This window comes from Canis lupus, chromosome 17 (genome assembly GCF_011100685.1).
Source record: "Canis lupus familiaris isolate Mischka breed German Shepherd chromosome 17, alternate assembly UU_Cfam_GSD_1.0, whole genome shotgun sequence".
NCBI classification, from domain to species: domain Eukaryota; kingdom Metazoa; phylum Chordata; class Mammalia; order Carnivora; family Canidae; genus Canis; species Canis lupus.
Genome location: NC_049238.1, coordinates 34,601,169 through 34,627,345, shown reverse-complemented (window position 1 = coordinate 34,627,345; position 26,177 = coordinate 34,601,169). Strand labels below are relative to the sequence as shown.

At 45.2% G+C, this 26,177-nt stretch overlaps 1 protein-coding gene and 1 long non-coding RNA gene across 4 annotated transcripts in view; one reads left to right on the top strand and one right to left on the bottom strand.

Annotated features, from left to right (window-relative positions):
* Window positions 1-26,177, bottom strand: part of NCAPH (non-SMC condensin I complex subunit H) — a 43,366-nt gene that overhangs the window by 11,556 nt on the left and 5,633 nt on the right. Inside the window, exons 1-12 of one of the 3 annotated variants that reach the window (XM_038561369.1) lie at window positions 22,672-22,805; window positions 18,052-18,274; window positions 17,803-17,893; window positions 17,060-17,152; window positions 16,646-16,784; window positions 16,218-16,342; window positions 9,291-9,480; window positions 8,026-8,117; window positions 7,095-7,300; window positions 2,640-2,788; window positions 2,052-2,158; window positions 510-632 (exon numbers count right to left, since the gene is read on the bottom strand). In XM_038561369.1, the coding sequence (XP_038417297.1) occupies window positions 510-632; window positions 2,052-2,158; window positions 2,640-2,788; window positions 7,095-7,300; window positions 8,026-8,117; window positions 9,291-9,480; window positions 16,218-16,342; window positions 16,646-16,784; window positions 17,060-17,152; window positions 17,803-17,893; window positions 18,052-18,274; window positions 22,672-22,690 (1,557 nt within the window). In that variant the 5' untranslated portion in view covers window positions 22,691-22,805. Of the gene's footprint in view, window positions 1-509; window positions 633-2,051; window positions 2,159-2,639; window positions 2,789-7,094; window positions 7,301-8,025; window positions 8,118-9,290; window positions 9,481-16,217; window positions 16,343-16,645; window positions 16,785-17,059; window positions 17,153-17,802; window positions 17,894-18,051; window positions 18,275-21,497; window positions 21,568-22,671; window positions 22,806-26,177 lie in introns of those variants that run through there. The other 2 variants (XM_038561370.1, XM_038561371.1) reach the window with 2 other exon arrangements.
* LOC119877165 lies at window positions 22,828-25,226 on the top strand. The gene is made up of 3 exons (XR_005372378.1): window positions 22,828-23,130; window positions 23,440-23,519; window positions 25,086-25,226. It is a non-coding gene; the product is annotated as an uncharacterized LOC119877165 (long non-coding RNA).

Below are 26,177 nucleotides of genomic sequence, written 5' to 3'. Positions count from 1 at the left end.
AAAGGTGTACAGCACTAGCGAACTCCCTGAGGACTGCACCGTCAGGTACACAGCACCCACATTACCCCACAAGTCACAGTGGGGCTTGTGTCTACACCTTGATCACAAGGAAAGCAGTGTGGCTGGGGGAAAGTATCTGGCTAGTGAATACACAACTTCAATGAGACAGAGATAGAATCAAGAAATAATTATCATCCTTTAAAAACCTCAACGAAAGATTGTTTATCCCCTAGTGTTTCAACATGTAGGCCTCAGGGGTCAGCCAGAAGCCTCATCAGCTAAAGTAGTTTCAAATCTTTAGTGTGCATTTATCCTAAGCTTTCCCTTTAGTTTTCCCATATCCGTTGCCTCTCCCGGTGACTGCCCCTGGCTAACACATGCTCCTCCCCATGAGCTCTCCTTGTCCTCAAAGGCATGGGCTGACAGTCACGCTGACAGCCATCTGACGCCCCCCAATCCATCAGCACATGAGACAACAGCAGCCTGGAGAAGCCAAGGAGCAGTCTTACCCTGATGCCTGGTTTGAGATATAGCTGGACAAGATGATCAGTCTCATAGAGGAAATCTGTAGGAAGAGTGGTGGCTCTCCAATTCTGGTTCTCCAAAGTGGACTTGGTCAGAATAGTAGCAGCCTATTAATTAAAAAAAAAAAAAGTTCAGGCTTTTTTTTTTAATTTTTTAAAATTTATTTATTTATTTATTTATTTATGATAGTCACAGAGAGAGAGAGAGACAGAGACACAGGCAGAGGGAGAAGCAGGCTCCATGCACCGGGAGCCCAATGTGGGATTCGATCCCGGGTCTCCAGCATCGCACCCTGGGCCAAAGGCAGGCGCTAAACCGCTGTGTCACCCAGGGATCCCCCAGGCTTTTTTTTTTTTTAAAAAACAGAGAGAGCGAGAGAGCACATGAGTCAGGAGTCGGGGCAGTGGCAGAGGGAGAATTTTTTTAAGACTTATTTATTTGAGAGGGAGCACATGGTGGGTAGGGAAAGGGAGAGAGAATGTCCAGCAGACCCCCCACTGAGTGCAGAGCCCAACATGGGGCTCAATCTCATGACCCTGAGACCATGACCTGAGCCAAAATCAAGAGTCAGACATTTAACTGACTGGGCCATCCAGGCACCTCTAGGCATCTTTTTTTTTTTTTTTTTTTTTAAGATTTTATTTATTTATTCATGAGAGACAGAGAAGAGGAACAGACACAGGCAGAGGGAGAAGCAGGCTCCATGCAGGGAGCCTGACGTGGGACTCAATCCTGGCTCTCCAAGATCACACCCTGGGCTGAAGGCAGTGCTAAACCGCTGAGCCACCTGGGCTGCCCCTTCTAGGCATCTTTAAGATTGGTCAAAACAGGGGTGCCTGTGTGGCGAAGTCAGTTAAGTGTCTGCCTTTAGTTCAGGTTCTGATCCAAAGGTTCTGGGATGGAGGCTTGCATCAGGTTCCCTGTTCAGCAGGGTGCCTGCTTCTCCCTCTCCCTCTGCAACCCCTGCTTGTGCTATCTCAAGTGAATGAATAAAATCTTAAAAGTGAATGAATATATATATATACATATTTTGTTTGTTGTATATATTTGAGATATATATATTATCTTAAGGAGCCTGGGAAAGATTGAGGAGCACTAGCCTACTGTCAGAGTTCTTAGTTCTGTGTAAGAAAATGATTTTGCTAGACATTATTCATATTCTAGTTTTTTTTTTTTAATTTTTATTTATTTATGATAGGCACACAGTGAGAGAGAGAGAGGCAGAGACACAGGCAGAGGGAGAAGCAGGCTCCATGCACCGGGAGCCCGACATGGGATTCGATCCTGGATCTCCAGGATCGCGCCCTGGGCCAAAGGCAGGCACTAAACGGCTGCGCCACCCAGGGATCTAAATCTGATTCTATCTGCCACTGAGTTTGGGACTATTTCTCAATTCCCCTAGAGACTGAGGGAAAATGAAACCATTCATTTACTCTAAAACTTAAATTTGCAATGAATTCTTTAAAAATCATCTGAAGAGTGAGAAGAGTAACTTAAGCACAAATGCTAATAAATCTAGCACAAACCTTTGTTTTTTTAAAATACACATCAAAGTCAATATCATCGTCAAAGTCAATTTCAAAATCTTTCTTTGAATTCTTCTTTTTGTACTCTGATTTGGAGGAAGCATCATCTGCAGAAATGAACACAGATGTCAATACTGTTCACCTCTGGGTGGACATTATTTACCCATTTGCAAGACCCTTATGAACCACAAAAATGCTCAGCATTTTTGTCTGAGTATTAACAGTATTAAGAAAGGAAAACCATACACCTAGTTTCATCCTTATAATTTGTGGTCTTGCTAACAAAACACAATACAAAATATGTTAATTAATCCCTTCTTTTCAAAGAAAGAATGCATAACACATAATGCTTCAGAGTTCTAGAGTACTACCTTGTTTTGTGTTTTTTTTTGGTGGGCAGCAAAGTTTATTCAGGGATAAGTTTATGGAGCAATAGTACAAAGCTCCCAAAGAGGGAAGGGACTCAAGAGGATTGCCTAGAGTCCTGCCTTGTATGCCCATGGTCATTTCCACATATGGCCACATCTGAAGTCACATGGATACTGACCATTGACACTATCTCTTTAAGTTCCATTTAGAAGTACATACGTTTGTGTCGGGGTCTAAAGCGCCAGTGATCCGGGCCAGCCCACATTGACATGGTACGGGGACTAAAATAGGAATATTCTCCAGGTTTCATGGACAAAAGAGGGCACATGGTCCTAATGTCTCCATCCCCAAGAGGTATCATTTCTTCCCTGTAACACAAATGAAATTATGTTTTTACACGTCCCAACTGTGTACATGTCAATATATATAACACAATCATGCCAGTTACATGTAAAGCAGCATATGATGAAACTGAAGACTCTACCTACCCTCTTTTCCACAGATGAGCAGCATTTCCAAGAGGAAGTCCAATATAAATACTTCATCGTTTATAATTCCTTAGATTTTTACTTTGTGAAAGTGTTTTTCTCTTAATTTTATAATATAATCATAGTTTTTTTTTTTTAATTTTTATTTATTTATGAGAGAGAGAGAGAGAGAGAGAGGCAGAGACACAGTCAGAGGGAGAAGCAGGCTCCATGCACCGGGAGCCCGATGTGGGATTCGATCCCGGGTCTCCAGGATCGCGCCCTGGGCCAAAGGCAGGCACCAAACCGCTGCGCCACCCAGGGATCCCAATATAATCATAGTTATACAAGAAGTTTTTAAAGTATTTCATGAAATGAAAGTTTACCCATTTGAGAGACAAGAAAACAGTTTTTATATAAGACTACAATTAGTAAAATGCCAGAGCTGGGAGCTGGACACAATTCTCTAAAGCAGCCTCAGGACCTTCCCATACACAAGGCTTCCTGCAATACAAATGACAGTCTCCCACTCCTTTACCATCCTTCCATAAGTGAGGGCTCCAGTAATAGTTGTACTGTCTACTGAAAGTGACACCAATGTTATTTTAATTTGTTCCCCAAATGACTGGCGGGGAGGCATGTAATCTGTTAAGCCATCTAGCTTTATTCTTTGCTGTGTGTGAAGAGCCTAACTGGCCAGTCCAGCATGGCAGTTTGGGTTTGGTTTCTCAACCTTTCTGCAAGGTACTAGTATTTACGAGGTAGCTTTCTCCTAAAGGCCTGACACATCAGAAAGTATGTTAGTGCTGCTATACTGCCCTCTAAAGGTAAAGATAACAAGGAATCCTCAGATAAGGAGGGGCTTTTTATCTATACTGAGCCATAAATATAAATCTTCTTTACATCAAGCTTTATAGAGTAAGCTCAAAAAGCTTTAAAAGAGGACTTTGCTTTATCTACAGAATCTTTACCTCAAAACCAGGAAACTGTATTTGTATATTTATTGTGTAAAACTTAATTTTATTTTTTTTAAGATTTATTTATTTATTTATTCATGATAGGGAGAGAGAGAGAGAGGCAGAGACACAGGCAGAGGGAGAAGCAGGCTCCATGCTAGGAGCCCGACACGGGACTCGATCCCAGGACTCCAGGATCGCGCCCTGGGCCAAAGGAAGGCGCCAAACCGCAGAGCCACCCAGGGATCCCCTACTATTTTTTAAAAAGATTTTTAAGTCACCTTTCCACCGAACGTGGGGCTTGAACTTACAATCTCGAGATAAAAAATCAGGTACCTCTACTGACTCAGCCAGCCAGGCTCCCCTAAAACTTAATTTAAAAAATTAGAATATACTAAAAGAATTCACATTTCCAGTCTGTAGAAGGCCTGTGTTCACTAACTAACCACTCTACTGCACTGTGAACTCCAGAGGGAGAAAGAGGATGGGCTGCAGTAGAATCTCCACTCAATACTCATCTGTTTTGGCAGTCAGGCTGGGAATTTGTTGGGAACTTATAGGCAAAGCTATAAAGAGCTTGGCTCCCATCCCCTGAGGGAATCTGTGGGCTAAGGCAGGTCTGAGGCCACTGACACTTGGAAGTCCAACCTTTTTATCTTGCAAGCACCCCACTGGTCCCAATTCCCCAATTCAACAACTAACCCACTTCCCAGTCTCCCCAGTTTTCAAGGCCTGCCCCTCCATCACACTTCTCTCCCCTCTGGGAGAAGTATCCCTTCTACCTGTGCCCCAGCCATAGGGACCTTCTGCAAGTTAGCACCAGTTTACCACTTCACACAAATACCTGCCGGCTAAAAGTCTCCTAGCTGGTTCATAGTACCTCACTCCGCAGGAACAGAACAGAGAACGGAGCAGAACACCTCACTCTGGCATGCATGGAGCAGGTTGTGGTGTGGGCCTGGACCACAGACTAGGTCCTTAACCCCAGCAAGCACCTGTCCCACAGAGAGACTGGCTAGAGCACACATGGCCCACTGCTGCAGGAAGGAGTGAGCTCAAGCTGTAGCTGGACACACAGCACTTTGTTAGTCCTGGCCTGTTAATGTATGATGTGAACGGTTGTCTAAGTGTTGCCATCCATGGACCAAAAAACACAGGGCATTCTAAAGAACACTGGTACTTATGAAGCAACACTGCCCTATCCCACCTTAAAGACATTTTGGTCCAGTATAATGTTCAGAATCCTGGTGCATACTACAATCACCCAAGGAGGTTTGGGAAATGTGTTGCAAAGCCTAGCCTCAGGGACTCAGTTATATGCTCTGGGGTGGGGCCTACTATCAAAAGGTCATTACATGCAGGCCCCGAGCGATACCCAGCTCTATCCCATTACTTAACTTCTCTGAACCTGTTTCCTCTTCTCTGAAATGGGGACAACAGGACCTAATGATAAGGTTGTTGCAAGGCTTAAGTAATCACATTTTCTATTTTCTGTAAGTTACATGAGGTAATGCGGATAAGGCCCCTGGCACAGCGTCTAGCATAAAGCTAGACTAATAAAGAGCTCGATGAGCTCAGACATTATTATCATCTAGACCAAAGCCTTCATTTTGTGGGTGGGAAAACAAAGACCCCCAAAAGGTGATATCACTTGCCTCTGTCCCACATCTCACAGCTATCCACGGTGGAGTCAAGTCTGTGCAGTTTAAATACTTACTGATCTCTCAGGAAAGGCCAGCGCCACATCGAGGGTAAGGATTTCAAGATGGACCAAACCTTAGGCTAGAACCTTACCGCCCTGACCCTAATGCACTCAGTAGGATGGATCCTAGGATTCCATTCTGTTTGAAACTGGGAAGAGAAGTACAGACATTTGTTCAAAACAAAATGGAAGTGATTAAACTCCTTTACTACTGTCAGTTCCTCAGAAGTCAAGAGAAGTGACAGTTGTTCTCGGACATTTGAGTATGGATTAACAGATTTCAACCCACTAACCTGTCTACCATTTCTCACTTTGTGGAAGATAGGATGGGAAAGGGGCAAGATTGCAGGCATACTAACAGTACAAATCAGGAGAGGAAAGGAGGGAGACAAAGGTCCTCGGTGAAGAGTTTTGCCCTGAGGTGCCAAACGTTTAGCCCGTCAACTTCTATTCAGGTTTGAAGAGACATTACCAGATTTCCCACATGAGCAAACAAATTATCCTGAACAACTTCTAAGGTTTTACCTCATACTAAACCAGCTTGGTTGTCCCCGATCCCAGGATCACAAGATTCCTATAAGCACAGGAACTATCAGAGGGACTGTCTGTCGTAGTCTTATGGAACCTCCTACACCCAACCCTGTTCATGCCACAGGATTACGGATCCCGCTTCCAAATCATGTTCAAAATTAAAATGCTACTAACCTCTTAAGTACATATAACTAATTTTCTTCTAGGTCAACAAGAGTAATAAAAAATTGAGATCACTACAGACCAATTCTACTGCCTCTCCTCCTCCCCAATACACTCAGTTTTTATCTGCTTATTTAGTTTCTTCCTGCTTTGCTTGTTCCTGGTCTGCCTATCTGGCTAACCCAAAACTCCCCTCCTCTTTGCTTGACCCTTCAAGCAAGGGCCACTTCATTTCTGTAAGCAACACAGAAGCCTGTTTCTGCCTATAACTGAGATGAAGTGATGTAGCCAAAAGCCAGACTACACATCACGTGTAGAAAGCATGCTCTGTGCTACCAAAATGCAAGTGGTGGGATCCCTGGGTGGCTCAGTGGTTGAGCGCCTGCCTTCGGCCAAGGGCGTAATCCTGGAGACCTGGGATTGAGTCCCACATCAGGCTCCCTGCATGGAGCCTGCTTCTCCCTCTGCCTATGCCTCTGCCTCTCTGTGTGTCTTTCATGAATAAATAAATAAAATCTTAAAAAAAAAAAAAAAAAAAAAAGCAAGTGGTAACAACAGCCACCACTGAAGTAATTCTTATATCCCACATACTTTTCCCCAGCACTTTACATATTTTAATTTTATCCTTACAAACTCCTGCAACATCAGTTTTATCACCAATAGGTGGCTGAGCCAACATTCACAGGCAGGTATGATCCCACCGTGAGTCAGGATGGCTCAACCTGTGTGGACAACACAGCCAGCGCACCAGGGTAGCCAATCTCAGAAATGAAATGAGACTGTCTCAGCAAGAAATCTGTTGCGAACCAATGGAAAACTCCTCTGGGAACATCTTCCGTGGCCCTGAGAGCCTTACGGGCAGGTCTGAGCGAGGCAGGACTCCTTCCAGTTCCTGAGCTCGGTGTGATCCCCGGCTATGCTGTGCTCAGGCTCATCGTTGACATCAAAGTCATCCTCCACGGGCCCATCAGGGAAGTCCTCGCAGTCACTCTCTTCCACGTCAGCATTGATGTCAAACACCTGCTCATTTTTCTTGAACTTGTCAACCAGTGCAGAGACAGACTAGACAGGACAAAGAGAGGGGGTTCTCTAGGTCTCCCTACTCCCACAGCCACCCCAGTCACCACTGGAGTAGCAGCCTGCCCAGAAGTGCCTTCTCAGCCCTAGGTTCCAGGCCCCAGCCACTCCTCCCCCTGCCCGAGAGTCCATGTTCTCATGAGGGTAAAGCGCTGAGGAAGTTGATACTGTGCAGCACAGGATGAAGGCGTATTGTCATTAGGCACATTTTGTAAAACATGAAACAGGAATCTACATCCATTAACTACTTGTTTAGAGAAAACAGTTTTCCATGGAGACCATTTATTCTGGAAGTGATAGTAAGTAGGCTAAAGGGGGCCATGCTAAAAATATACAGAGGAAAGCTTTACACATGACAGTTTCTCAGGAAACTCTGTGCCAGGGGACTCAACCCCAAAGAGCAGGAAATTCCTTGAGCCTGACAGCAGCCTAAGACCAAAGGCCTGGAATTAACCATGTTCAAGGGGATAGCTGAGATAGCCGATTAAAAAAAAAAAAAAAAAAAAACCAGGAATGACAGGGCTGCCTCACCCTCCGTTCCTATCCCTCAGGCTTTAGACACTACAGAAATGCCAAGGGAAATATTTTCTGTACTCCTGGCTAAATAAAAACGATGCCACGGTTTTGGTTCTCACTTGGGCCATCTCACTGAAACCACGAGCTGCTGGACAAATGCCCAGAACCCTTAGAAGTCTAAAAGTTGAACTCACCTCATTATGTGTCTCACTGTCCCATTTTGTGAACTGGAACCCAGCCAGCGAAGGGCAAATCTGGCCATCTTCCACACACTGCTGCATGGGTGCTGGAGAGGACAGGAAATGGCAAGAGTATGGATGGAGTACATTCCCTTCACCTCAAAGTGACCAGGGCAGCATGATGGAAAAGAGAGCCTCAGTCATCTGTTCTGTGGCACAGGCTGGCTGGCAGCCAAGCTCCAGGTCACAGACTTCTGCCCAGGGAGAGGGTAGTGCTCAGACACACCCCTGCACTGGAGGTAGGCTCCACAGTGGCACTCGAAGCATTAGTACATTAGGGCAGAAGCCTGAAGCATAGACATTTGACTCTGAAATGGACTCTGTGCCCTATGCTACAGTTGGGAAATCAAAAACCCTTCCTTAAAGTGTACTAACTGCATAACCAATCATAACATATTACTTATTTTAGTCCTAAACTAAACTAGCTACCTCACAGAATTAAAGCCCCAGTTGAGACCATAAACTTGGAAAAGAGACCGTTAGCACAAAACACTTGTATTTAGAAAACCTTAGACAAGAATAGAAAGGAGAAATACAAGCACTGTTAACATCTGTGTGGTTCTGGAAGGGAAGGGATCAATTTCATACAATACACAAAGATGACTGCATGCAAGTGTAGCTACTGTATTCCCGTGCCTGGCCTTCCCACCCACCCATGCTAGTCACGACATTCTCAGACGATCCCCCCAAGTGGGTGTGGAAGGCAGGATGGGAGGGGGGAATAAAACCCTTGCTGGGAGAGTAAAAGGGGCTGACAGTAGACAGGTTCATTCTCAGACCACCAAAATAGAGTCTGAAAATAACTCACAATGTCGTCTTCTCCTCAGGATCCCCTGGATTGGCAACAAATAAGAACAAGGCCTCTCTGGCTCAACAAAAACCTATTAAAGCCCCTTTCCCAAGTCCAAACTTCGACATTCCAGGGTTAGCCCACAGCCCTAATACATGCCTGTGAGAGCTGGCTGCTAACAGGGTCACGTGAGGGATGGAGAACATACGGACCAAGAGCAACAGTGAGCGTTAGCTACTATTGTTAGACTCTGTTCTGCAAGAGAGGAAGAAGTTCGCTTCTCTCTAAAGGATGCCCAATGTGGCATTCCAGAGGAACCTTCTGGGTAATTTAAACAAGCAACCTAAGGATGGGCATATTATGCTCCACAGTTGTGTGGAAACTTTTCTGATGACTAAAATGCTCTAGTAAAATATATATGTGTACTAACCTTTTAAATCTGTCATTTCCACCCAACCTAAATCTGGTAGCTCCAGGGGTTCTTCAGTGGAGAGAGTCTGGACATCAGAGGGAAACAGAAGCTCACTTCTGTAGTCATGGCAGTGGAGGGTAGAGAGAAATACCCCTGCTGTACTGCACTCATCAAATGAGGCTGCCGTCTTCTGAAACATGGGATCAATCTGAGCATAAAACCAGAGGAAACCAATGAATTATGGGATGCAGCCGAAGCAAATGTAAAATCTCCTTCATTGGACCCTGCTCATTCACAACTGCATATGTGGAATTGAGATATCTCTGCATGTGACTGAAGCAGGGGAAGGACTTTCTATTTAATCAGTAAAATCTCATCTTAGCAGATACCAATAGAAAAGGAAGACTGTGTGTGGTCAGCTGAATAAATATACAGCATTCAAGTACACAGCTTCTACTATGTCAACCTGTTTATGATCCACATGGACGGTACCCTTCTGTTGTCTCTTCCCACAAGTCACTGTTTTCAAAGGGCCTGGCAGAATGCTATCACAACAAATTCTGTGGACTTAAAAAGCCTATGTGATGGATCTGTTCACAAGATCCCATTATTTCTCTGGGGAGAAATATTTTCACAGATTTGGGGAATACAACCAAGAGATTCAGGGGAAAGACAGGCAGAGTCAGCAGGACTAGGTGGATGGGTAAAACATAGGGGAGGTTGTAAAAGGGCCTCCAAGGCTGGGGTAAGGAGCAGGAGTGGCAGAGCCAGGTGATAGCAATCCCAAAGGTAGAACAGGGGACAGTGCACGAGAATGAGGAGAGAGCAAGACACAGGCATGTGTGGCAAGAGGGCAAGTATTGGGTTCACAGGTCTCCTTTATGTTTCAGGATGTAGCTAGTGTGGAGAGAGAGAAGGGGCCTCAGGTAGGATAAGAGATGTGGCTCTCTGGCTCTTTCCTGGCCCCCTTAGCTCTGAACCTGACCTGGCCAGAACCGAGATTCTCCTCTCGCCTCCAATGAGCCCATCTCACCATCGTTCCAGCCCCAGAGTATCAAATACATCACCTCCATTCTCCCTGTCTCCTTACCCCTCAGGCAGTCAGCCTGGTGGGTTTTCCTCCCAGTAGATCTCTACCATCTATCCCCCTTCCTCCTTCACCTCTACTGCCACCAATACAACCCACGCCTGAGTCAACCCTCATCTCTGGTCTCTCCCATTTCCTATCCTAAAAATACTAGCGTTGTTATTCCCATTCCCTTCCTCAAATGCTAACCAGAGCACTGGCATCCCACCTGGATCCCCATACCCTGAGAGGTCCAGTGTGGGTAGTTAGTGAAGCTAGCATATTGAAGAGTCAACACGGAAACTGTAAACACTAAAATATAAAGCTGAAAAACACTAAGATAATTTTCGTCACTTTTGTCTAGAATTATATCATGCAATGAGAGAACAATGGTTCTTCCATATAAATTAGATCTGATTGACATTTTTGAGTTATTTGATGGGAAATTGAATAATTGGTGACTGCAGTTTGGGTAGATGAACCTTGTGTGTGTGTGTGTGTGTGTGTGTGTGTGTGTCTTAAGTAATCTCTACACCCAGCATGGGGCTCAAACTCATGACCTCAACATCAAGTATCATATGCTCTACAGACTGAGTCAGCCAGGCACCTCCAGTAGGTGAATCTTTTGAAACAAGGGTCCACAGCGAGGAAGAGAAATAGTAAATAGTAATAGTAAATAGTAAAATAGTAAAAGGAGCCTTTGGTAGATAATAAAGTGCATGGTAAAGTCTAAAGGTTGTTTCAGCCTTGTGAGTAGATCCTGGGCTCTAGCCAAACTTGTACTCTGTCCAGCTCCCTTTAGGGAGAAACATTCCTGCTTCACAGCCTTTGTTTATGCCTCTGCCTGGCAATGTCCACCTGATAAATACCTACCTTTCCTTTAAGGCCAAGCTCAAATTTCACTTCTTCCATAAGCTCTGACCTCCACCCACTCTGACTTCCTATAGTATGTGCCTTGAACTTCCTTGTATTGTATCCATTTGTGCGCTCCTGGTATAAAGAACTGGAGCTTATAATCAGGTTGGAATCTCCTATGACAGCAAACATTTTACACACAGAGAGCTGTGTCCAAAACAGATCAGCTCATACACAAACAAGAGTTCTCAACTGGTCTAGACACACCCACACAATATTTGCTTTCTCATTTCCATGCCATCTCCAAGAGAATACAGGTTCAAGAAACAGTTGAAACTTCAAATTCTAGGTCTCTGACAATCCCTCCTTCTTGGTTATCTTCCAAATTGGGCTTTGGGTTATTACAAGTTTATGGTGGATTACAGAGCAAAAAAACTTTCTAGGATTGGGGTACTTGGTGTTTAAGACTAGTGATTTCAGGGCACCTGGGTGGCTCAGTTGTCAAGCATCTGCCTTCAGCTCAGGTCATGATCCCAGGGTCCTGGGATTGAGTCCTGGATCAGGCTCCCTGCTCAGTGGGGAGTCTGCTTCTCCCTCTCCCTGCCACTCCCCCTGCTTGTGCACAATCTCTCTTCTCTCAAGTAAATAAATAAAATCTTAAAAAAAAAAAAAGACTAGTGATTTCACGCAGCATAAATGTGGCTGACCATCACAAGCTGAGAGGGAACAGCACCACTTGCTCTCTCATTTTCTCTCTAGAATAATGGGCAAGGCTAGTTAGTGCAAGCCTCCTCAGGCTCCCCAGAATTGGGTCTAGCTGGTCAGAAAAGGAAACAAAATTTCCAACCATACTGTTGAACTGACATTTCACTACAGAACCAGAAGCAAAGCCAAGAATGACAGTGAAATTAATGCTCAGATTATCTAAGAAGAAGGAAAAACATGGAGAACTGGAGAGGGGAAGGGAAGATGGGAGAGAATTATATGGCTCCTCTTTAGGGGTATACAACATATTACCATGGATGAAGCACTTTGCCAGGGACAGATTCTCTACCACAAAACCCATATGCAGACAGAACTAGCGTTAACCTGTTTTTACAGTTTAACAAAGTGAGATTCAGAGCCTTTTCCCGCGCCACACAGCTAAGAGAGTGGAACCAGGATCTGAACTTCACATCATATGCTTCCAAATGTGGTACTACCTAAGGTCAATTCTGACATATGGATAAACAGAACTCCCTCCCCACAAAGTGCCTGCAACTCGTTTCCCTCCTCCCTCTTTGGCCTTGGCCTCGGCATTTCACCTTTCTCGACCCCCTCCACACCCATCCACACATTGTCCTCACACCAGCACAGGCTGGAGCGGCCAAGCAAGGCCAAAGCAGAACCGCCCCATCACTCAGAGTGAAGCCGTCAAAGCCCCTCACTCCTAGCCCCCTGTGTGCTCTGCCTCTACCACTATCATCTGCTATGAGACCACCAGGACTAATCTCATCATTTCCCTTTATTTAATTTATTTATAAAAGACCTAGGATCCCACAGGATTCTACATTTCCCAGGGTCTAAAACCTATACAGCTCTGACATCCCCTCTTTGGTCCCCATCTCCGTAGGCTAACAATGGCTATTTCCCCCCAGGGCCCTCTAGAAATTCCCTATATTCCTCCACTTCATTCTTGAAGGTTCTCTCCACCTACCAGCTTTAACTCATTCATTTTTAATTGGAGGCAGTATCATTCTCAAGGGAGTAAAAACCAGTTCTTGGGGGAGGGTAGGGAAATCTTAGAAATGATAGTTACTTGTGGTTTTCCAAGGCTCAACACTAGCTGATAAAATCTTATTCCATAATAATTAATTTAAAGGGTAGTGGGGTAGGAAGAAAATACCTAAAAAGGCCCATTCTGGGTAAGAAAATGACAAAAGGAGCACTACTCTAATGAAATGCTGCCTGCCCAAGGACACTGCTTCCCCACAGGCCTCACCACTGTGGCTGCTTCCTCTCCTGCAGCTCCCTGACTGCTGGCCTGCATGTGGGATAGGTGAGTTCCCCATCACTGCTTCCAGACTATTCTCCTTCCCAAGTCCTAAAACCCTCCGCTTTGAATATAATAAGGTCAGACCCCACTACACTCTGCCCATCTGTGTGTTGATCACCTTCCAATCCCCAGGCCTTCCCTCTTGTTGGAAGATTTTAATATTAGCTCCTGGCTCATTACTACTCTCCAACTTCATTGCTGTCATAGTTTTTGGTGGATTCATCATGCATATATTGATCCATCCAACATGCTGGCCTCTCAGTTCCTTGATATCCTCTCCTTCAATGGCCGTGAGCTTCATCGTGAAAACCCCAGGGCTTCAAGAGATCCCAGCATGAATACCACATCTCCTGTCTTTCACTCCCTTGCCTGTTGTCTGAACTGAATCATAACCATGACTACAGCCTCTCCATATGCTCAATTCCAAGTGCCCGTGGCAACCACCTCCTCTTTCCAGCCAACACAATCTTGTCCAAAAAGATTGGTGTTCTTGGTCCAACACCAAGAAGTCTTTGACCCACCATGCCCTACAATCCACTGATCATATGGCTTTATGCTGCCTCATTTCCCCCTTCCTTTTCCTGACTGAAGTTCCATAAGCAACGACCGTAACCACTCCCTTTTTCTTCACTTCAGTGCTCCTCTGACTTAGCAAAACACAGTCCTGTGTTAAATCCAACTTTTTGCGTGCTTCATGCTTGTACCCACACAGATGACCATGGCTGGAGAAACATACAAAGTTACACTGACTGACCTCACTTTAAGTCTACCTGCCATGGCCCGCAGATGAACCCTGAATGTTGTCTGGCAAGCAAACTACAGTTCCCCAGTCCATTCACTCACTCACCCTCCTACCTTTTTCTCTCTTCAAAACTTTACCTTTCTTCCTCCACACTCAGTCAGTCAATGATCCAGCTTCCTTTTCAATGGGGGACACGAGAAGGAATACCTGGAATGCTCCCATATGTGCACTCCTGCATCCATCTCTCACAAGCCACAAGTGCTCCTTAGCCAAGCTCTGTCAATGCTGTCCATTCCCTTCCCTTCTCACAGGATCAAGGACTCCATTCGAGCAACTCTCCTGTCTTCTCCACTAGATTCTAGATTGTTCCTTCTCCACTAGACTGTTGCCATCAATAAGTAAACATGCTGCTAATCTTCCCATTAAGAAAACAAAACAAAACAACAACAACAAAAAAACCAAGAAAACCCTCTAAGACTTTACTTTCCCCTACTTTTGCCACCAATTACTTTGTTCAAATGTACAGGAAAACTCTTCAAGAGACCAGCCTATACTGCCTTCATTCCTCTCTTGCCGTTTGATTGCCCCATTATGAAAAATTTCAAGCATACAAGAGTGTTGAAATAGTAATAAGAACTTCTGTGTAACTTTTACCTAGATTCCCCATTGCTTTCCTTCTCCACCACCCCACCCCCACCCCAAACCTTTTTGGGTTTTTTTGTTTTTTGTTTTTGTTTTTTTCCCCAAACCTTTTTGTAAGTAAAAATGCTGACACTTTACCTCTCTACCAGTTATTAAGCTATTGCCTCTCAGCCCCAACATACCTTCTATCAGCTGCTCTGTGATACTGGCTCTGGGACAGTATTTGGGCTTTGCCAGGCCTTCCCAGGGGGCTCCACCAAGAGGGGGCACTAGAGAGAGACTGCAAGCCAGAAGGGACTTGCTTCTTTCTGTAGCTTTCCTATTCCTGTCACCCAACAGGGCTTCCTACCCTACCTGTAGCACTTGCTGAATTCAATTTGCACTTTGTCTCACACTCACAGAACCAGCCTTATTGTGTGCCCCTCACAGACACCAGTACCAACCAGCATGCCCTCCTCAGAGGGCTGGGTCCTGGGTCCTGAACCCCTCTTCCAAACTCGGGGACACTAGCACCAGCCAAGCAGCATCCCTTCCCTGGAGGTCAGAGTTTCAGCTCCACAGTCTTCTCCAAGCTCCCTGTCAGCCCCAGACTGCCACTTTGGCACGGCTGATCACTCTCTCCTCCCTGACACTTTTTCATTTGGGTGCCACACTCTCCTGGTTTTCCTCCTACCTACTGGTGGTTTCTTCTTTGGCTCTCTGAACTCTTAAGATTGGGGTATCCCAAGGCTGTCCTTTTCCCACATACACTCATTCCCTTGGTGATCAGTTCTAGTCTGACCTTAAATGCCATTTACAAATGTTGTAGAGGTAGGAGAAAAGAGTAATCAAGTCCACTGTTGGTGGGACAGAAGGCTGGCACAACCTATTTTTGACAGTAATGGAAATTCCATGACTCAAAATGTTCTTAGAGATACACTCTCAGAAGAGCACAAAGACAGTATGTACGAGGATGTTCACGGAGATACTGTTTTTAACAGCAAAATTTTTAAAAAGCTTGTACCAACACCGTTGCTTTAAATTAACTATGCTAAAGATAAACGAGGCCTCTGGCTTCCTTTAAGTAGATTCCTTAGGATCTATCAGATCATATAGCTGTTAGAGCAAGGACTATGGAGCCAGGCCACTTAGATTCAAATCCTAGCTCACTTACAAGCTGCATCATTTTGGGCAAGTTACATAAGAGCCCTGTACTTTGATAACCTCTTCAGAAAATGTTAACAAGAATGTTGTGAGGACTAAGTGAGGTAACTTGGTTCACAGGCTTAAAGCAGCACAGGGCACCCAGTAAATGCACAACAAATGTAGGCTATCATAATCTCTGCTGCATGTTCCTGGAAAGAAAAATAATGGCTTCATTAATCAGAATTCTCGGGGATTTGCCATCTCTTTCTACTCAATCATCCTGAAATACTGTAGGAAAAGCAGGGACTTACACCCTTGAGTCTTCACCATGAAGCTAAGGGATGATAATTGACTTATATATTTTACTCCTTTGAGGCCCAAGCAAGCAAATAAATACCAGCAAGGCAGGCGTAGCCTTGCCAAGTTTCAGCTGCTGAGGCTCTGAATTAGTCAGAGACCACACTGCACACAGTTCCTCACCTCACACTTCCGATCTGCTTCGGAGACATTGAGATTGTTTACATTCTGCTCAATGGTTTTGTAGGAGTGCTTCTTCTTTGGCTTTTGGGCCTTTTTGGTTGTTCCTGTTTTAGTAGTACTTGTATCTGAAAGAAGAAATAAGACTAGGTCCTGCAAGGATTGTTTTTCGGCATGTATCTAAACTTATTAACTCATGCTCTTTAAAACTCTAAAGAGTGGAACACCTGGGTGCTCAGTGATTGAGTGTCTGCCTTCAGCTCAAGTCGCGATCCCGGAATTCTGCGATCCAGCCCCATGTCGGACTCCCTGCTCAGTGGGTAGTCTACTTCTCCCTCTACCTCTCATCCTGCCCTTGTGCTCTCTCTCAAATAAATAAATAAAATATTTTTTAAAAAGCGCCCCTTAAATCCAGATCCCAACTCATATACCTGCATCATGGCTCTCTGCTTCTTCTGGAGATGCTGCATCTCTTCCCAGCCCCCCAAGGACTCTGTAGACATCAGCATGGACAGCGTCCACGCGCACAGCATAGATCTTGGTGCTGGCATCCAGAGTGCCAGCAGCCACCTGGTCCAACAAACAGAGGTATATTCACTGGGTACATAAAAAGGAACTGCTGAATAAGCAAAACACAGCAAGCTTCATAAAATATTTACTTGCTTTTAAGAAAAAAAAATGACAAAGATTCCCCTAAGACAGGGAATAAACAAAATATAACAGAAAGATATCTTCTCTGTGTTTGATCAGTGTATTTGCAGAATTCAATGACAGTGCTGTGCTAAATATCAGAAATAATCATCATTAATTCAGATGCAAGAGAAGATGAACAACAGCATTCTTACTTTAAAGTTGGTCGGTTCGGCGTCTTTCTGTTTAAGAATCTCTGACATGAAATCAATCAAGTGCAAGCCAAAAGCATTCTTGGTAGTGATTTTCTGAAAACAGAAAAGTGCAGAAAGATTTATTATTGACAGCCTAGGCTCATGTAAATAATGCTACCCTAAAAGAGGAAGCTACATTTCTATACAGTAACAGCCCACATCTCACCACAGGTATCAATTCCCATAAACACTTGGTAACACAGCTAAATTCATACACGTATCTCCTCATTCTGACAACCTAGAGAGTTAACCTCTTTGAGTTTATACTGTGTGCAAACACTGTTATAAGCACTGCACACAAAGGGAGTCACCCTCAGAACAACTCTATGAGGCAGGAACTATTCAAATTCTCATTTTATGGAAAAGGACCCTGAGTGGTTAGGTGACTTGCCAAGGCAATAGAACTTATGAATGGCAAAAACTGGATTCCAACAGAGGCTGGCTTCAGAACTCACATTATCAACCCCTAAGCAATGCCACCTCTCTAGATACACTGCAGGTGGCAGGTAACTTGCCAGAAAGAGCATGGAAGGCCCAAAAAACACAGTAAAAGCATACTGAAAAACATCAGCACTGAAAAGAGTAGCTAGAGAAGGAAAGCACACAATTACTATCAATAGCACATTCTCCACAGAATCAAGAAGGCTAGATTTCCCTTGTGATCAAGTTGCAAAACCTTCACTGATACACCAGCAGATACTCACATTTTCAGTGGACAGTTTGATACAGGTGGAATAATGTTCTGTAATCTGTGTGTTTGTAAACTTAGGAATCGTGGCTGAAATGTCAATATTCCTAAAAGAAAACCAAAACCAAAAAACTCTGTCAAGGATCCATGGTACTCTAACTTTTCAAACTCCAGACCCCAAACCCACGAGGCATTGTAGAGATGCTGGGCCCATGTAACCCAATGCAGGCGGCCACCCCATGTGGGCAGCGCAGAAGGCACGCACCTACTACCAGAAGGGGAGGCTAGCAAATGAGGCGAGTCTGCGCTGAACTGTAGGTCCAGGACTCGGGAGCGCCGCCGCTGCAGTCGCTCCTTTTCGTCGTCATTCTGGGGAAAGTCTTCGAGGACAGGGGTGCCAGGAGTACTGAGAGGGGCCTTCCGGGGCAGGGCCATTGAGAACACCCGTTCTGAAGGAGAGGAGGCATTGAGGGGGCGCCCACGGATTTCTGAAAAGAAGAAATTCATTATGGCCAACCGTGATGGAACAGAACCCTTGCTCAGGAAACGTATCACAGAATTATTTCCTAGATCTAAAGCGGGGCTTGGGGCCTGTCATAGGGTGGAATTTCACTGCACATCTTCCACCAAGATCTTTCCCAACGCTAATATTCCTCTACTGTTTAAGTTTTTTTTTGTGGGGTGAGTGGTTTCTGATGCTTCCTTGTCAAATTAATGAGGTACGCAATGAGGTCAAATTTGAGAAGGACTGAGAATCAATCATTAGATTTAACAACCTAGAGGTGATTGGTTACCTTGACAACCACAGTTTTTCTAGAGTAGGAGGGGCAAGAGAAAGTCAAATGGGCTTAGATTCCAGAGAAGAGAAACTGGAGACAGCAAATGGAGACAAGGTTTTCAAGGACTTATGCTGTAAAAAGGAAGAGTAAAGGGCAGCCCGGGTGGCTCAGCGGCTTAGTGCCGCTCTCAGCCCAGGGCATGATCCTGGAGACCCAGGATCGAGTCCCATGTCAGGCTCCCTGCATGGAGCCTGCTTCTCCCTCTGCCTGTGTCTCTGCCCCTCTCTCTGTGTGTCTTATGAATAAATAAATGAAATCTTAAAAAAAAAATAAAAAAAAAAAGGAAGGGCAAAAATGGGAGGGAAGCAGCTGAAGGGGAAGTAAGGTTGAGAAATTAATTTTAATATGGAAAAAACCCCAGCTTAGTAGAAAGAATGAAACAGATTTTATTAGTTTCCTATCGTTGCTATAACAAATAACCACAAACATAGTGGTTTAAACCAATACGAATGTAATGTTTTCAGTCCTGGCGTCAAAGTCTAAAATCCAGGTGTCAGCGGGGCTGTGTTCTTTTCAAAGGCTTTAGGAAAGAATCTCTTTCCTCACCTTTTTCAGCTTCTAGTGGCTGCCTGCTTTCTTCCCATCACTCCAACCTGTTGCTTCTGTCATCACATCACCTTCTCTGACTCTGAATCTCTTATATCCCTCTTATGAGGGCCATTGTAATCACACTGGCCCCCCCAGATAATCCAAGATAATCATACCTGTAAAACCCCTTTTACCATGTATGATACCATATTCACATGTTCCAGACATCTTTGGCAAGGGATGGGGGAGTGGGGAGGGCATTATTCAGAGATCATGCAGAAGAAATGGTAAAAGTTGCTGAACAACACACTCAAGCAGGTAAAGGGGCTACCTTTCCCGAGATCACGGACAGCCCATCCACAGCAATAGGAAGGAAGCCAAACAACATAGGCACAGAAGCAGGTGAGGGAGCAGGCAAAATGGTGAATTGTGGATGTTCCTTTTGGAATGCTTTTCTTAGTAAAATAAGACCATAAAACCCAAAAACTCAGTAGCTAAGGGTTGAGGGCCAGGCAGGAGGTACTGGAGATTTCAGGAGAGAAAGGAATTTATAGAGTAGTCAGCTAGGAGAAGGTGAGTTAGATGAGCAAGGAACTGCTGGGCAGCTTTAGGATCCCCTTGAGATCACTGAGTAAGCAGGGGCTAAGGCAGAGTTGGAATTAATCAGGGTTGTGATTTTGTCAAGGAAGTATAAATATGCTAGAAGAGGGCAAGGGGTTATGAGTGTATGAAAAGTGATTATACTGACTGACCATGGAATGTGAGCTAAGGAAGGAAGGGAACAAGAACATGAGAGACATGAGGGACAGGGAAAAGCAAAGAATATAGATCTGCTGGGTCAAAAGATCATTAGAATTATTGGGATCAGGGAACAAAGAGGGAGTTGGAAAGATAGGAGTGGTAGTGAGAAGTAGGATATTTAAAATTGAGATGACAGAGTGGTGTAGCTACTGATAATGACAAGGTCTAGAGTGTGACTATGGTAGCAGGGTGGCTATTGTCTATTTTGGTAGGACAAGAAACAGGACCACTGGGAGAGAGATGAAGGAACTGAGAGACTTTGGAGGAAAGTTTTCAGATTTAAGAATCAAAAGGCTTGACTTCAGGGATCCCTGGGTGGCTCAGCGGTTCAGCGCCTGCCTTTGGCCCAGGGCGTGATCCTGGGGTCCCAAGATCCAGTCCCACGTCAGGTTCCAGCATGGAGCCTGCTTCTCCCTCTGCCTGTGTCTCTGCCCACCCCCCTCCCCTCTCTGTGTCTATCATGAATAAATAAAATATTTAAAAAGAAAAAAAAAAAAACCAAAAGGCTTGACTTCAAACCCCAGGTCCATCACTTACTAGCTGGAGAATTTTTTTAAGTAAACTCTATACTCACTGTGGAGCTTGAACTCATGATTCTAAGCTCAAGAGTCACATGCTCTACAGACTGAGCCAGCCAGGCACCCCATTAGCTGGAGAACTTTTAAGTAAGTAAATGCTCTAAGCATTTGCTTCTTCATCCCCCAAACAGGAATAAGAAAGTGTGTCTCAGCTGGTTCTAAATTGATGATATTAAAAAAACAAAAACAAAAACCCATAATGCAACACATATTTCATAGGAACACACTAAAAATAAAGGGATACAGGAGCACCTGGATGGCTCAGTTGGTTGTTTGACTTTGGTTCAGTTCATGATCTTGGGGGTCCTGGGATCAAGCCCAAGTTGGGCTCCTCCCTCAGTAGGGCGTCCACTTGCTCTCCCTCTCTCTCTGCCCCTCCCCCACTGCTTGTCCTCTCAATAAATAAAATCTTTTTAAAAAATAAAGTAAAAAAAATAAAATAAAGTGATATACAATAAACACTAAATGTCTGCCCATGTAAGGGGAAGGGAACAGAAGTGGTATGTAGGGATAAAAAAATACAAGGAGAAGAACTTCACGTGTTCCCCAATAGCTTTCCACAAGCTGAAGAGTACAGTCAACATACCTCTCACCTGAGGTCAAAACAAAAGAAAGGAAAGAAGAAATGGAAAGGAGGCAAGAGACATTCTTAGAGATTGAATAAAGAGGACCTGTTACTATCTGGATGAGGGCACTTCAAGAGGAGGGGAGTTGGACCTTGATAGGAGACTTTAAAAAAAAATAGGAAGCAATGAAGGAGGAATTTGTCTAAGAGGGAAACTCAAGATGGGGATCAGAGGCATGCTTGAATTCTTGGACTATCCCTTCTCTGGTTTCTCTCATTCACGTGGTCACTGAGCTCAAAGACACTTTCTCCATCTACCTCATCTCACATTCATTTTTCAGCCCCCTATGGTCTGGCTACCGTCCCCACCACTTTATGAAAACTATCTTGACACAATCACCTACAACCTCCATGTTGCCAAATCCAACTGCTACTTGTCAGGCCTTATCTCTCTTGAGCTTGAGCAGCATCTGAAACAGATGAAAACCCCTACCAGTGCTTCATGAAACACTCCGGGCTTCTATACCACTCTCTTCTGAGAGAGTTTTCAAGCTGTCCCTTCTCCGTCTAGCTTCAAAATGCTGGTTTGGAGCATCTTCCCTATAGGGTATTTCTTGAGCTCTCACCTGTTCCCATGGTTTTACCATCTATATGATGATAATGTCCAAATTTGTTTGAGTCTACAGGCCACTTCCCTGAGCGGCCCATATCACTCCCCTGAGGGTCAAACTCTTACCTCTTCACCTGTCTCTCACATAAGTCATTTATCATATCCAAAATATAACTCTAAATTTTCAGACCTTTTACCAAGACCAAGGTAAAAGGTCTCAGCAGTCTCACTGTTCAGTCTCCATGTTCCAGTCCTAACCCAAGCCAGGCTCTTCTTTCCCCGCTTGGCTTTTTTTTTTTTTTTTTTTTGCACTTGCTCCCACTGCCTAGAACAAGTTCCCCAGTCTGCTGTAAGATCTTCCTGAATCCTCAACCTGAAGGGGCCCCTCCCCTCACTTTGCTGTTCCCAATTACAACACTCAGCCTCATCTGTAATTATTTCATTTGTTTACTGTCTCCCCAACTAGGATACAAGCTCCAAAAAGCTGGGATCTTCTCTGTTTTGTTCTTTACTATATCTCTGCGCCTGACAGAGGATTTAGCCCAAAGGGAGCGCTCAATGCTTGTAGAATGAATGTAAAGATAAATGCGTGCGTGTTAAGCATTCAGCAGTAATCACAACGCTTTCAGGGCTGTGAACTCAAGTGTACCCCAGGAAAACCACCTTTCGAGAGAGAGGCACCTCACACGGCGTGGGAGCCCACGGGAAAGGGACTGAGGAGTAGGGATCGCCCCACGCGCGCTCCCGACGCCGCCCCAAGCCGCTTACCGATTGGCGGGCACACCCCTCCCCCTTTCCCGCCTCTTCCTCCCCTCGCCTTCCTCCACTCGGCCAGCGGAGCGCAAGGCCAACAACTAGGCCAAGAATATCCATAACCCGCGCTCGGGTCCGCCCGCTGACCCTGCCTGCCCGCTTCGCTCCGACTCCCGCCCGCGGCGCCCCCCACGCACCCACCCACCCTCACCTGGGCAGGGAGGTCCCATCTTGCTCTCCTGCTCCGGAGCTGGTTTTAAATCGCGCGCCGAGACGCCTTAGCGCCGTAACGGCCGCGGTGACGTATGTGTGGGCGGGGCCAGAAGCGCGCCTGCGTAGGCCGCCCCTGCCCTCGCTGGGAGGGGGGCGTCGGGAGCTGCGCGGGGGTTCTGCGCAGGGGCTCTCTGGCCTCCCGCCCGCCCCGTGCGGGGACCGTAGGGGCTCCAGGCACCACCGCACCCTGCCTCTTTTCGAGCGTTAGACGTGGAACTGGGCGCTAAGGACCCAATGGGGCAGGGCGGGCGAGGGCTCTGCTTTCAAGCAATTTCCTTTCTAATGGGAGGGAGGGCAGATTTCTCGGAAACAAGGTTAATTTCCTAAAGCGACCAGTTCCGTCAGGGCAACAAAACACTAAGGAGGTAGAAAGCGATGGATGGGGTGTGGGACGGAGGTGAGAAGGAGCCAGTAACACAATGAACGTTCCAGGCAGGCGAAGGACAGGTGCAAAGTGTTCTGTGTACATTTTTAATTTATTTTATTTTTTTTTAATTTTTTTTTTTTATTTATGATAGTCAGAGAGAGAGAGAGGCAGAGACACAGGCAGAGGGAGAAGCAGGCTCCATGCACCGGGAGCCCGACGTGGGATTCGATCCCAGGTCTCCAGGATCGCGCCCTGGGCCAAAGGCAGGCACTAAACCGCTGCGCCACCCAGGGATCCCTCTGTGTACATTTTTAAATGAAGACCATCGTTTTTATTCAGATTCTTGCGGAAATTCTTGCGAAAAGCTTCCTGGATACCAACCCCCCGCCGTTCCCCTAAAGAAAAAGTTAAGAGGAGAGGTGAGATGGATATAATTTGCCGCCTATCCCTTCATTCTGCTTCATCTGATCCCAAGAATTGTATTATGGGAGGATAGGCCAGGGCAATTCTCCCAAATATCCCTAGAACATCCTATCACTTCTTATAACACCCATCAGGCATTTTATGCAGTGTTTCCCCCTGAAGGGTGCTATTGGCATTCAGGGTGAAGCAGTTCTTGACTTGTGGGGCTCTTCATAGGGCTGGTTTAGCAACCCCGACACCATCAGTCCACCAAAAGCCATCAGTGCCCCTCAGTCATTTTTGCAACCAAATAGTACTACCCTTTATTGAAAAGCACTTTTTTAAAATACATTTTTATTTATTTATGATAGTCACACACACAGAGAGAGAGAGGCAGAGACACAGGCAGAGGGAGAAGCAGGCTCCATGCACCGGGAGCCCGACGTGGGATTCGATCCCAGGTCTCCAGGATCGCGCCCTGGACCAAAGGCAGGCGCCAAACCTTGCGCCACCCAGGGATCCCCTGAAAAGCACTTTTTAAGCCTGCTTTTCTTTTACTTTTTATCTATTATTGAGGTATATAGTTGACACACAATGTTACACTGGTTTCGGGCATACAACAGTGATTTGAGAAGTCTATATGTTAAGCTATGCTCACCAACATATTCTTAGTGACATTACTCTCACTTCTTTCAGTTTTTGTCATGACTTTTAAGTTCATATGAATTTGATGAATTTAATGATAAATGATATTTGTTGGCACTTGAATTTTAACATTAATGTATAAAATACTAAACCTCAGGAAATTTGATGAGATAAAATTTGTGTTATAACGTGAATTTTATCTCTCATCAAGTCTATTTGCTTTTGCACAAACTTGTTCTCCCAGTGGCCATCATCAAATCTTTAGCGTAAGGCAGTGTGGAATAGAAAAAAGAAGGTAGGTTTGCAGTGTTTTTCGGTGAATGGTTCTACCAGCCACCCAGGAACTCAGATCAGCACCCAGGAGCCATTCTGGGTGCCTTACTCTCCACACACAATCTATCACTGAGCTTTTTTTATTTCCTAGAAATCTCAACCCTGCGTCTCTTTTTCATCCGTATTACCTTCTTGCTGGTCCGCAGCAGCTCCACACCTGCTCTGCCCTTCTCATTGGGCCCTGTGTGGCGGTTGCTAAGTACCAATCTGACCTGTTCCTTCCCAAAGTCTCAAACCATTCAAAAGTTCCATTGCTCTGGGAACTTCTAAAGTGATCTATGAGGCCCTGCAGGGTCTGGGCGCCACAGCCTCTCTGGCCTCATCTTGCACCTTGCCTCCCCCTGTCCCCTCCTCCCCTCAAGTCACTTGGGCTTTTTTTCAGACTCGGTCTCATCATGCTGGCTCCCACCACAAGGCCTCTGCACATCCTCTCCTCATCCCCATCTTCACCCAGTTGGCTCCCATCATGTTTCAGTTCATATCACTTCCTCAGGGAGGCCTTCCCTGATACACTCAAGTGTCCTTACTGGAGGTTTTAGTGGAACTTGCCACCTTTGAAATTTTACACCATTGGAATGATTATTTCATGTTTATCTCCTCCATAGATTGTCAACTCCACGAGGATGAAGCCATGTTCTGCTCACCATTGTTTCCCCAGGGCCCAGTGCTAGCCCTGGACACAGCAAGTGCTTAAATATGTATTGAATGAATAAAGTTGGAAGGCAAGTTTATTTTTATTTATTTTTTAAATTTTTAAAAAGATTTTATTTATTTATTCATGAGATACAGAGAGAGAGAGAGAGAGAGGCAGAGACACAGGCAGAGGGAGAAGCAGGCTCCATGCAGGGAGCCCCACGTGGGACTCGATTGCCGTCTCTAGGATCACACCCTGGGCTGAAAGCGACACTAAACCGCTGAGCCACCCCGGCTGCCCTATTTTTATTTTTATTTTTTTTTAAGTTCAATTTGCCAACATAAACTATATAACACTCAGTGCTCATCACATGCCCTCCTTAATGCCTGTTACCCAGTTACCCCATCCTCCCATTCACCTCCCCTTCTGCAACCCTTTGTTTCCCAGAGTTAGGAGTCTCTCATGGTTTGGGAAGATAGGTTTAAATCTTGGGTTAGACAGCTGAACCCTTCTGGGCCTTGTTTTTCCCCTTTGTTTATGAAAGTCATGATAATATCCCTTCACTGGGCTTTATCAGGAATTAGGTAACAGATTAAATTCTTGTGGGCACATGGGCTCAGTATATACTAGGGTCCCTGTTATCTCACTTGTCTTCTCTGTCCTGAGTTCATTTGAGGAGAGTGGGAACAGGTTGTAATCCTCTGTGTACCAATGAGGAGCAGTGTGGGTTGAGAGCGTGGTAAGTAGCACTGAATCAGGAACCTCTGAAGAACTGGCTTGGAATTGGCAGAGGAAGGCTGCTGGGTGATCCATTCAGTGAGGCAAGAGGCTGTTTTGTGGTTTTGATGGACCCTGCCTCCTAAGCAGACTGCTTAGGGCTCCCTGCACTGGAACAAAGCCAGCTCCACCCCCTGCAGGCGGGTCATTTACCACCGGTTCTGAATGCTTTCTTTGTTTTTTGAGGGGTTAGTTCTGCAGGAGGGTGCCAAAAGATTGAATGATTTATCAGTGGTATCAGTGGTATGCAAAATTCAATTCCTCTGTCTCTATGAAATTAAAATAG